Here is a 14,041-nt window from a genome sequence, read left to right on the forward strand (position 1 = left end):
ACCATGCTCTACAAGTTCACGTTTGCTCTCATATGCCTTGCTGGCGTCTCAGCTGGTGGATTTTCATTTGTCTTCAGACCACGTAAGTTCAGAATTATTTATTTTGATTAAAGTGCAGAACACAACGATTATGCGCTGAAACTCTAACACGTTATTCAATCCATTTTGAACAAAAGTTTAAAATAATGTTATGTGATTACAGAGGTTATGGACTAATTATCACTTGTCCATTAAACCCTTTCAAGAATCATTTAGAATATTTGCTTAAAGCCAAGTTGTACGATTCCGACTATATCATAAATATGTGTTTATGAGTCACCGTCAAATAGTGATGGTAACATAAGTTCGCGAAAAAGGTGCGCGTTTTCGGCTCCACTGGTGGCACCCGTCACAAACACATGCACAGGCAAGTCAATTGTTCACCTGAAAAAAACCACAGTAACTTATGGTACCAGTCCAATAGGGAAACGCGCGTTTTGTTTTCTCTTTCACCTCAGTATCGGTGATGTCGGTTGGGTTGGACATGCCCAGCAGCTTCTTGAACATCTGTTGAAATGACGAAGTTATTTCTAACAGTGATTTGAGAGTGTAAGACCTTTGGTTATTCGCTTTCAGTTTGCTGTGAAAGCCTTACTGTTCTGTTGTTTTCAATCAAACGAACTTCTATTTGTACGAATGTAACTTCATAATTATGTAGTTTACAGATGTCTGAATATGCGGATGAAATATTTTATGTCTAAATGCAGGCGGATGTAATATTGTATGGTGTTGATAGCTGTCTATAAATGTATGCGTATGTAATCTTGTATGTCGTTGGTGGTTGTCTGAAAGTATGCGGATGTAATATTGTATGTCGTTGGTGGTTGTCTGAAAGTATGAGGGATGGAATATTGTATGTCGTTGGTGGTTGTCTGAAAGTATGCGGATGTAATATTGTATGTCGTTGGTGGTTGTCTGAAAATATACGGATGTAATATTTTATGCCACTGGTGATTGGCTGTCTGAAAGTATGCTGATATAATAGTGTATGTCATAGGCGCTTGTCTGAATATACGGATGTAATATTGTATCTCATTTTATACGTATGTAATAATTTGTGTCGTTGGTGGTTGTCTGAACCTGTTTAAATTCTAGAACTGCTTAAATGGATTATTAAGATGATAGACAATGCTATGCATTTTGTCCTACATATTTCAATTAAAAAATCTGAAAATGTTTAGAATTTAAACATGTTTAATTTCTAAAGATGTTCAGATTATGGGGATCTTGTGTTTAGGTGGAAAATAGAACACACCAAACGTGTATTAGTATTTAAATTATATACATTCCTGTAAATGAATGTCTTTAGACAGTGGGTTAAGTCAGTACGTGATGTTGTCATCGGTAGAGTGTTTGAGTGAGTGCGGTTTTTACGCCGCTTTTAGCAATATTCCAGCAATATCACGACAGGGGACAACAGAAATGAGCTTCACACATTGTACCCATGTCTGGAATCGAACCCGGGTCTTCGGCGTGACGAACGCTTTAACCACTAGACTACCCGACGGCCCCTGTCCTTGGCAGAATGGACAAGATGAAAAGATGAAACAGATTTGGAATATACCATTCTGTCCCTGCCACCTGTACTCCCAAGTTGGACTGTCCTACATGAAAGGGTGTAGTTGTTCCCACTGACAAGGCCTCACATAACCTGACCATTATACGTACATTGGAAGCATCATTACATTAATTGTCTGATCAACGAACCTGGTATAAGTGACACATCAAATAATCCCACATATAAGGCCAGTAAGAAAGCTGCCAAAACAATGCATACGTACTATCAACTTTGGGCTTGACTCTAAAACCTGTAGACATGTCTATTCCTCCTCTGTATTTGATTCATAAGCTCAATAGAAACACGTACAAAGAGAAATATATTGCTGGGTCCAGCAGATGTATCACCAAGTCCAAACATTAGCCATAATTTTCAATACAATCAAGCAAAGACTTTCTGTATATTCACAAAAAGAATTTAAGACACGTGTAATTAATACCATCAATACAAATGCTTGACATTCTTAGTAATGAACAAAGTTCAATTCTGTCAAGACATTTGACTTTTCATCTTTGTACACCACTATAGCACATGACAAACTTAAAGAAAATCTTCATTACCTGATCCATGTCGCTTTGGTGGAGAACGTGGTGGCCATAGATACAGTTATATATCTATCTTCAGAGTTCAGGTAATTTTTGTCAAAAATGAATTCAAATGCCATCTGAAGTTTACAGAGAAAACAAATACTGGACTTCCTCTTTCATAACATCAATGTAAAACATTTAGACAAGAAATAAGCATTCCCATGGGCACCAACTTTGCTCCCCTTCTTGCGGATCTGTTTCTTTATGCATATGAATCGGAATTTCAGTTCGCATTGGCAATGTCAAAACAAAGTAATTTAGCCAAGAAGTTTATCTTCAGCTTCGGGTACATCGATGATCTGATATCGTTAAAAAACCATCAAATAGCCATTTCCTTCCACTGATTTACCCACATGAACTAGAAATAGATGAGACTGTTTCATATTTAGATCTGTGCATACTGATTCAGAGTGACATAAGACATATGACATCGAGGGATGACTTCAACCAAATGTCACCTTCCTCTTTACGTCGAAGACTATCCCTACAGCTTCGGCCCTTGGTATCTACATTTCACAATCGAGAATTTTATTATGACCAAGATTTCAAAGAGCTTCATACAACTTCGAGGTTGTTTGATCAAGGTTACAACTTTCAAGGCCTCAGTAAAGCTTTAAAAAAAATACTGGTTGACATGTGGAGGACATTTACAAATTTGACGCATCAGTAACAAAAATGATGTTATTTTGCTTTGTACCATATCTTCCCGAGTGTTTTCCCTCACATAAACAATGGACTTGCCTTATGACGGGTGCCACCAGAGGGGCAGGATACTCTCACCTTGTCTCGGAATCATCACACCTGCTCATGATATAGTCGGAATCGTACAATCAACTCTGCTTTTAGCAGATATTTCTTATGATTCTGGAAAGGGCTTATAGCTTTTGTTTAATTTATAACTAAATATTGTTCTTTCTATGCCATTTTTCAGCATGTGAGATACAACAGCATACCTGCTATGACCTGAGCGAGTGTCCTCCGGGAACCGAGTCTCTGCAATCCCTTTGCTTACGAGACAAAATCTGTTGTGTTCAGCTTGAAGGTAGTTAAAATAATATACACAAAAATGTATCTAATCTACAAGTGAACTACTTTCTTTGCTAGGTGACGTTTAACAGATAAAGGACTTAAGTTATCATTGTAATATGACTTTCGTATTGGATGTTGGCTTTTGAATTGTTGGAAACAATAAATTTTGTTTTCTGTTTTATGTGTCAAACAGTTTCCCTTCTTTTCTTATTTGTTGGTTTGTTTTCTTCAATATCGGGAATAGCTGTGACTGCATATCTAATATTGTACAAAACCCATTGTCATCATTAACTGATTAGAATGATTCCCGTGTGCATGTTTGTGTTTCCATGTTGCTCTTTCCGTTTAGGGGCGGTGGGATAGCCTAGTGGTAAAGCGATTCCCCACATGTGTACAATGTGCGAAGCCCATTTCTGATATTGCTGGAATATTGCTAAAAGCGGCGTAAAACCATACTCCCTCGCTCTTTCCGTTTATTTTTAACTTTTTGTTTATGTTTCAAATGTATATGTGCTTAAATGAACAGTTCATAGGACCATGTAAGGAACTGGGTTAGACTCAATCTCATTAAAATCCGCTAAACAAAGATCTGAGGACATCCCATTACGGGTCACGTCAGAACGACCCTTCGCGAACACAGAAATTATTAACAAGAACTCGACATCAGCCATTTAGAAAGCAGCTTTACGACACTCGTTCCAACCTGGCGACTTTCATGTCAGACTACGCTTGAAATATATGTTGACACAGTTCTCGATTAAAATTTAAGGAACTGGGTTAGACTCAATCTCATTAAAATCCGCTAAACAAAGATCTGAGGACATCCCATTACGGGTCACGTCAGAACGACCCTTCGCGAACACAGAAATTATTAACAAGAACTCGACATCAGCCATTTAGAAAGCAGCTTTACGACACTCGTTCCAACCTGGCGACTTTCATGTCAGACTACGCTTGAAATATATGTTGACACAGTTCTCGATTAAAATTTTGAAAACTGAACAAACAAACATTCCTGAATGTCTAATATATGGTTGAGATTGGATGGCAAATCCGTTCAAATGTTTATCCCACGGAAGCGAGAGACAGACGATGATTTTGACGGAATCAGTCGTACGGGCCGTAACTTTCGTTCGGCAAACCCCGTGTTAACGATTTTGAGGTTGCATGATTAGAGAACACATTCCGACTGTCACTTTCATGATCTGGTAAGCGACGCTCTGATTGGTCGGATGAAAGGTCATTCTGACGTGACACGTAATGGGATGTCTCAGATCTTTGTTTAGCGATATGAATACATATATGTTGATCGTCGAAGGAGACGGTCGCACGTAACATCGCTCTGAGAAAAGTGCTACTTATCTCATGATCTGTACTACTTGAGGAAGTACCTACTTACAGCTGGGCATTACAGGAAAACAATGCCGTGAAAACGAAGTTTCTCGGAAACTGAGTTTAATATTGTTTTTGGTTAAAATCTGTAAAACTTTTGCAATAACAAAACTATCTCGCCACGCATGTGTTAACAACCCAAGCCTGCCCAACAATGGAGTCTCCACCAGAGACACACAGTGAGCGCTCGGGTACTGATTGGCCAACAATAGAAGAATCCGACGAGGTCTACAGTACACAGCCCAGCGATGAACAGGACAAAGGCATGTATCTGGAGATTAAGAAAAAACTTGGACAAAAAGAAAAGCGATCATTCATGGAAAGCTTACTTGGTATCTATGACAAAAGCATGAAGGGAATCAATCACGTCAGAGAGAGCTTATACGATTATGCGAAGGATAATTGTGACAACTTTCCACCAGGATCGCTTGTCAAACGACGAAATACAAATGGCGGTGTTCACAATGCCCTCGATAAAAGTGCACAAGATGTATAGTATCTTTTCCACTTCATTGAAGGAGGTGTACCAGATCATGTACTCCAATCTAAAGTACTCAGAAGGGCGAGTGTCAGGAATATGTCCTTGTCATGTATACCTCCGTACGACAACGATGAAAATGACGCTTACATTGAATCAGATCGAAAACTAACAGGTGATACTGATGCCATATCGTGCAACTTAAACAATGTGTCTCACAGGCTACAAAATCCACTGACAAGAAGCTCTCGGATATTGAGTTGAAACTTAATGAAGACCTGTCACAAAAAGATCTTGAAGTCGGTCACAAGAGCAAGACAATTGACGACCTTGCTAAAAGGCTGGAAGATTCAGAACTAAGACGATCGGAATTAAGAGCACAACTCAAACTCGACTCACAAGAAATTAAAACTCTCAAGGAAAGAGTTCAGGAGCTTGAGCATGAACTACTTCGTCTTAATTATCAAATAGACACCAAACTAAAGACTATTGATAATAAGATAGGCAACGTCACTTCCAAGATGAAGCTCTCGTATGCCAGCGCAGTAAAATCGCCTACAAAATCAACTGATGTACCCACTGCATCAACAACGATCACCCCTGACACTACCCAGTGCCAGCCCACACCCACACAACCTTCAACGAACGCAAACAGTCATGACAACGAAAAGACTGAGAAACAGAGCACATCATACATGGAGAGAATCTCACAAAATACAACATCAGAAACAACGACTTCAAAACCAAAGGAGAAACCACGTATGGTAGATTTGACGAACACTGATCTTCTGTGGAACATCTACAATGATAACGTCCATGGTTTAGTGTTTTCCGGCATGGAAGATGGTGACAACTCTCACCCTGTCCATCCTCACACAGGAAGTCACTCTGATAAACCTTCAAGCACCTACAAGATAAAGTCACTGGCTAAATCCTACAACACACTTGAAGGGGTTTCAAGAGTCCGGACCAAAAGAGTTGTCCTCTCTAATATCAGGGCAGACAAATCTTTTGATGATGTCAAACAGTTAATCTTTGACTACGCACATGAACGCCACGTACGTGTTACTCATGCACGCCTGCTGAAGAAACGTGTCCACTACGACAATACAGAGACATACACAGTTCCAGTCAATATGTCGTGTGACGATTATGATTATGTCATTAATGAAAAAAAGTTCTGGCCTGAAGATATACAATGTCGTGACTACGTTCCGCGCTTCAGGAACTATGAAAAGCACGGTCAGTACAGTGATTACAACCAAAGACGTCAGTAGATAACATGCATTAGTGCTGAAACCAGTGTCCCACTCAGTCATGTCTCTTGTGTCTTCAATTATGACCCTTAGTCTTCTTACATGGAATGTGCGTGGTCTGTTATATGGTACACGTGGTATAAATAGTGTAATTCCAAACTCAGTGGACATACTGGCTATTCAGGAACACTGGCTTTCGCCGGATTGTGAGTATAGATTTAATGACTTGTCTGGTTTTTCAGTTATTACCTATTCATGCAATTCACAATTACTTTCTGCTATTCTATGTAATGATACATCCAAGTGGAGTGCTAAGTCGCTACATACTAACTCCCATTTCTTTGTAGCTGCTACTATTACTGCTAAGGGTTATAATGATGTCTTCGTCATATGTTGCCGTCTTCCCTCAACTAACGTCTTACATTCAGTGTATGTTAACGCATTAGATGATGTCATTGACATGTATGATACTTTAAGTGCCAAAGGTGACACTGTCATATTAGGTGATTTAAATTCTGATATCCACAGAATAAACATGTCTCCTCGCGATAAGCTACTACAAAAGGTAATAGATCATAGGCACCTAGTTAGTGTAACGCATAACCTATGCAACACAGGTCCCGGGTATACGTACAGAAGTAAAGACAATGTTAATACATCACTTATTGACTATGCCCTCATACCATCCAACATGCGTAATTGCATCATCCAGTGCAGCATACTTGATCAATGTCAGTACGATACTTCGGACCACTTGCCTTGCCTTGTCTGCATACAATGTACACGTCAAACCCCATCCAATGTGGAAACAACACATGTTCCAAAGTGGACCAAGGCAGACGAAATACACATAAATATGTATACAAAAGAAGTTGACACACTTCTCTCCTCCGTATGTATAGCATCTGACCACGTTCAACCTGATGTCATAGAGCATTTTAACGAAGAGCTAAGTAAATGTCTTATGAAGGCCAGCTCTAACAATATCCCCCAAAGTGTATATAGATCACATTTGAAGCCCTATTGGAAAAATGATGGGTTAAATCAGACCCACTATGAAATGAGGTCGGTCAGACGAGAATGGATAGCGGATAATAGACCACGGGGAGGAAACTCTAGATTATACAAATCCTATAAAAATATTTTATGCAAAAAGGGAATTTAGACGTTTACACCGAAAATCAAAACAGCGCAAAGAAATAAGTACAGAAGTAGAAAAGACATGTGAAGCCGATATAAATACATTCTATAAACATGTTCGTGAGTTGAGACGCAAGAGTCCGGTTATTGATAAATTAGTTTACAATGGACGTAGAGCTGTTTCTTCAGCTGATATATGTAAACTGTGGGGTGTCTATTATTCAGACTTGGCAAAACCTCACCAGTCTGATGATTTTGATGAAAACTTTAAACTCACCATTGTATCAAAACTTCATTATATCTTGGAACAAAATCGTCATAATCATGATCCACTAGATGATATCCTGTATACAGAAATCCAAGTCTCAGAAATCAGATCACATATACACAACCTTAAAAGAAACAAATCTCCAGGACCTGATGGTATCACAAATGAACACCTGATATTTGGAGGAGAGATTCTTGTAGTAACCCTCAAACACCTATTCAATCAAATACTTGCACCCCAGTATTATCCATGTGCCTTCAGAAAAGGCATGATAATACCTATTTATAAAGGCAAAAACGACAAACATGATCCACGTAACTACAGGGGCATAATTCTTACATCGTGTCTATCTAAACTCCTAGAGAAAATCATTTTAAGTAGAATAGAAACATACACACCCAGTAATCTCCAATCATTCCCCGATGCTCTACAGTTTGGTTTCAGAAAGGAACATGGAGCAATCATGTGTGTATTCACCGTTTTAGAATGTGTTAATTTTTACCTAGAAAGAGAATCACAAGTGTTTGCTGCATTTTTAGATAATGAAAAAGCTTTCGATCGTATTTGGCACGACGGTCTTTTTGTTAAATTACATGCCCTTGGTGTGAAAGGTAAATTATGGAACTTACTTTTCCATAGCTGTACAGACAGCTGTGCTATTATATCCTACAACGGAGAAAGATCTGATGAGTTTCCCATTAAACAAGGTTTTGGGCAAGGTCGAGTTATGTCAGCATGGTTCTTTCTCGTTTTCATAAATGACCTTATATGTGAACTAAGGAAAGCAAACGATGGCCTCTCTGTTTATGGCATCTACATACCCTGTGTGTTATTGGCCGAGGACACAACGCTCTTGTCTACAACCCCACGGGGCTTACAGTCTTCCCTTGATTCAGTTCGTTTATATGCCAACAAATGGAGACTCACCTATAATGCCTCCAAGAGTAAATCACTTGTATTCTGCAAAACACGCCAGCGTCATAATAAAGTAACCTACACATTTGGCGATGCAATAATTGACACTTCCGACTCCGTCAAATATGGCGGAATAATCATAAACAGTAATTTATCCTGTAAAGAAAGAATCATGATATGTTGCTCAAAAGCAAGAAAAAGTGTTAATTCACTACGATCACTCGGCCTCAACGACTCAGACTTACACCCAGTTGCATGTGTCAATATATGGAAAAGAATGATTTTATGGATGTGAATTGTTACCAGCCTTTTACGGTAAAGGACTTGAAATGATTGAATGTACACAACGTTACTTTTCTCGTCATATACAAGGATTTGGTAAAAGACATCCAACCGATTCGTCTATTTTTAACTTGGGAATGTGGTCAATGAATGGCTACATTGATAAATGTAGACTGCAATTATTAGGAAGGCTCTGCAATAACGATTGTAACTCAATAACAAAAGACCTATTTTGTGCTCACATTGCTGCCAACGCTTTTGTCAATATTAGCCGTCCAGTAAGCATATGCAACATCCTTCTATATACTACTAAAAAATACCATTTGGATAACTATATAAAGGGATATACTGATAGCGGTTCGTTCCCAACAAAATCGGCTTGGCGAGCTCTTGTAATCAGACGTCTATCAGAGAATGAACAGTACATCTGGAGAGAGAGACTAGCACAGAGACCGGATCTTTCACGATACCATAAAATTCATAAACGGTTACAAATGCATGTTCTTTATAATGTAATGTATCTCTATCCACATCTAAGACAACCCCTGCAACTTTGTATTAAAATCGGATCAAGAGCAAAAGTGTCGAAAGAATGTAACCATTGCAATAGACATTGCTATGACTATGATTGCCATATTATTTTGCACTGTGAAATGTTTCTGCCTGACAGAAATAATTTCTTTTCATGCCTGTTTGATAAACTTGATGTAGATGTATACGTGAAAATAGATATGCTTGACGATGATGATATGCTTTCATTCTTTCTCGGTGCAGATGTCCATGACTTGACTAACGAACTTGATTGCGATACTTGGCAAAGCATGATAATGACTTTCTGCCACTTCATATGGAATTTAAAGAAACACCTTATGTATATCTACTAAACACTTTACTGCTCTTAAAATGTACATCGTAAATTATTTATTCATAGCAGTGTATAACATGATTTCTTTGTATATAGTCAAGTAATTTCATTGATGTTCTGTAAATAATGTATTTGCCCATGTAAAATCTTCGGATTCAACTCTAGAGGAAATAAAGAAATTCATTCATTCATTCATTCATTCATTCATTCATTCATTCATTCATTCATTCATTCATTCAGTTATATCCATTGTTGTTAAATGTGTCTGGGTACTATCTACCCGGCATATGCACGTGATGCAGTATTACACGCTAGGAGTGTATCACACTTTTCCGTAACCATGCACGTGCATGTACATTCGTGGATATATACTTACAAAAATGGTCATCGCATGTTTTAAGCTTTTTAAGACAACTATTTCCCCAGAATACTATATGTTTTATATCAATTATAAAAGGTTTAGAATAAGTTTAGCACAATTTAGATGCAGATCTCATAGACGAAGTAGGCAGACATACATGTAGTAACATAGCCAGAGAAATGAGAATATGTGAGCAATGTGGTTTAAATGTGATTGAAGATGAATAGGTACCCGTTAGGATGTGACCCCTAACCTCATAGCACCTCGTAGCAGCTTGGGTTGTATTCGGAGCTCAGAATTATATTCAAGAGCGAAATGCTCCATAAACCGGGGTAATAAGGCTGTTGTCCTTCGGTGGAATCTAGCCCATAATAAATACTAGTATACTGTTTATCAGGGTCCCCTTCCTCTGCTTAGGGAATATTACCTCACATAAGATAACTACGCGATAAATCGTAAAAAAACAATGAAGAACGAAGCGTGGTTTATTTCACAAGGAAACTTTGTTTTATCATGTTCAATGGCCGAACGATCGCATCGAATAATGGGTGAGATATGACAATCGGTATTTGGGAGAAAAAGTACAGACAATCGACGTAAATATTGTGAGAATGTCCGGAAACCCGAACTTAACCCCCTGTTCATAAAATGGTTTATAATTCATCATTGTTCACATCTTGTACATTTTTTTAACATCCTTAAAGGGGTTGAAGATACTGTTGATAGCTTATATAACATTGATTGATTGTTAGTTGTTTTACGCCGCACTCAGCAATATTCCAGCTATATGACGGCGGTCTGTAAATAATCGTGTCTGGACCAGACAACCCAGTGATTGATATCATGAACATCGATCCAGGCAATTGGGATCGATGACATGCATCAACCAAGTCAGCGAGCCTCACCACCCTATCCCGTTAGTCGCCTCTTACGACAAGCATAGTCGCCTTTTACGGGAAGCATGGGTTGCTGAAGACAGGCCTATTCTCTACCCGGATCTTCACGGGTCTCTTCTGTAACAAATACACGAGTCGTGGTCGTTCTTCATCGTACAATAAAACACCGCGCCCCTCATGGTTTATTCTCCCTCAGTGCCTTTTATTGAACGATAAACAATCCCACTCGTCGTGTAGTTCTTCAATATAGTTATGCCACTCTGTAGCAACAATAACGTCATTATTATAATATCGTTATATTACATAATGATTAGGGCGTGGAGTAGGTGAGCTTATTTCGAGTATTAACAATTAGCAGTTGTTCTCTTGTTTGCGAAGAGGACCACAGCAACGTCATGTGAAACATTGTCGTAATTAATTGAAGATGACGTCCTCATGACGTCATGACGATTTATGTGACGTCATCTCAACAATATAGGAATGGAGCTGATGTCTCTATTTGAGATCATGAAACCCGCATTTTTCTACATTTTCTCAGATAAAAGAATCTGGGTGATAGAGAGATTAACTCGAAATAAGGGATTGCCCGTCCCTCCTGAATTAGTGTTGAACGTTACAAAATAAATCCACTCTGGAGAGATAATCCGCACTTACTCGTGGCTCGGAGTAAATCTCGAAGACAGTTGTCTTGACACCAACATGATCCTCTTAATCTCTCTTAAATGAAATACAGCTGTGTATATCACCAATGTGTGACGTAGCTTGGATATCAAATGAATAAAATGAATGTTTATTTTGTACGCACACGTGTAATTATATGCAACTGTTTCATTCCTATGCATTTGACCACGAATCGTTTTCTCGAGAATTTCGGGTCCCCAGCACCTATTGCTTGTCCTAAAAGGCGCATAACTAAATGAAGGGGTGGTCAGGCTCGGTGACACGGTTGATTGTGTGTCAATTCATACCCAAACGGCGTGGGACGTTGCTCATAATATCACTCACTGGTTTGTCTAGATTATTTAGAGGCCACCGTAGTATAGCTGGATTGTTGTCAAGTGTGGTGTAAAAGAACTCACAAACTAAAAGATAAACATGATGTATCGTTAAAGTTATGAGAATCGACATGTCGCGTCATTAGATCTCCCTGGTTGTACTTCAATTGTGCTGCTATTCCATATCCTATATATACTAGCGAAAAAAGTAATTGTGCTACATATACAGTGGTGTAAATGTTTTGTTATTGAAAATAACAGCAAACACTCTTCAAAAAAAGAAACGCACAGGTAGTATGTAGTTCATTGAAACTGACTACATGAAAAAATCCGGTATATACATTGGCTATATGGTATTGGAAAATATTGGTGGTCTGATATTCGATAAACGGCGCGTCAAAAAGCAGCCATTGCCGATTTGCAATGTCTTTAAACGGCATTATTTTAACACTTGTTAAAAAATGTCATGGAGGAAAACAGTAAAGCAAAATGCACGTGCAACTTATCGTATTCGTAACCCGTGGTAGTGGCTATAAAAAGGCAAGCATAAGACAATAATTTGTCATTCAATTGTCAACATTCCGAAATGCCGACACTGAGCGCTGCCATTCTGAACATCGCCATAGGACGTATCCTAAGAGAGGAATCGCAGTCTTCTGTTGCATGTTACATCAACGTCAACCACAGCACCATTTGCCGCCTTTGTGACTGCAGAGACTGCAGGACGCATCCCTGGTATGAGGAGGATATCGGCCCAGACTGTCAGGAACCATCTTCTCTGTTTTGCAACAGATCCATCGACAGCGACGTTTGTGTTGGTACCACACCTTACAGCCTTGGAATTTGAGAAACTGGAGACGAGTGGGGTTTAGCGATGAGTCATGATCTCCAGATCTCAATCCAATCGAACACCTCTAGGATGAACTCAACATACGTGTACGCCACCGTCAGAACACCCGCAGACTCCCACAACTGGCCAACGCGTTACAAGCAGAATGGTGCAGAATTCCGCAGGACAGAATTCGTACACTTATCAAGTCAGTGGCGAGGAGTTGCAGAGCCATGACTGGTGGTCGGGTTCAGCGCAACCTTGTGGCCTTATGTGACATAACAATGAACAGCTTTCAATGCCTTTGTACAACGACAACATGTGACTATCGAGCTCCAAAATTTCATATTTTTTCGTTTCGTTGTGCGTTTCTTTTTTGAAGAGTGTAATATTTGGTCACTCCTCTGACCTTTGTTTTATCATAGCAAATTCATTCACAAAACCCATATCTGGTAACAGGAGACAGAAAGACACGCCCCCCAAATTGGTGGTGTAACAAACCATATTGGGAGTGATCACCATTTGTGTTGATACAGGGGAGGCAATGACGGCGCATTAAGGACGCCAGATGATTGACAACAGACTGGGGGATGTTGTTCCTAAGATTGGTCCAACTGAGCTTGCGTTACCGGCTAGGTCCTGTCGCCCCATCTCCTCCCTGACATGTTCTGGGGAGAGGTCTATAGAAACATTTGGCCATGGCACTACAGCGACGTTACGTAGCCTCACGATGTTACGTTGCCTCAACACGTGCCACATGTTACGTTCCTGTATTTGCACAAAGGTTACATCATTAACTCGAACGATGTAGTCCCTGCAGCGTACGACATTCAAATTGCCGTTAAAAACGATGAGCTGTGTTCACCCCATACCTTTCTTCTTCCACTACCAACTGACGACTCTGAATAACAGAAGCGACACTAAAACGTTCTCCTGGACGCCACTAGACCCTCGCACGGCCATAAGAGATGAACCATCACGACCTTACAAGTCGAGAAGATGTCTTCATGAATGCCTATCGAAATATGTATTATTTAAATTCAGAATAAAAGTATTTTTGTTTACCTTTATATGAAGCACATATACTTTTTCCCGTTAGTGTACATACATGGTTGGGGTCGGAACGCAAAAAATATATCATTACGAGTTTA

The 14,041-nt window shown here is 39.3% G+C and overlaps 1 protein-coding gene across 1 annotated transcript in view; it reads left to right on the plus strand.

The window, feature by feature from the left end:
- Nucleotides 1-14,041, plus strand: part of LOC139454258 (chymotrypsinogen B-like) — a 39,370-nt gene continuing 25,329 nt past the window's right edge. The window contains exons 1-2 of the mRNA XM_071235870.1: nucleotides 1-82; nucleotides 3,116-3,226. Of these exons, the coding sequence (XP_071091971.1) occupies nucleotides 4-82; nucleotides 3,116-3,226 (190 nt within the window). The 5' untranslated portion in view covers nucleotides 1-3. The remainder of the gene's footprint in view (nucleotides 83-3,115; nucleotides 3,227-14,041) is intronic.

The sequence above is a fragment of the Haliotis cracherodii genome, unplaced genomic scaffold, assembly GCF_022045235.1.
Source record: "Haliotis cracherodii isolate W230 unplaced genomic scaffold, xgHalCrac1.p SCAF_10, whole genome shotgun sequence".
In the NCBI taxonomy this organism is placed as follows: domain Eukaryota; kingdom Metazoa; phylum Mollusca; class Gastropoda; order Lepetellida; family Haliotidae; genus Haliotis; species Haliotis cracherodii.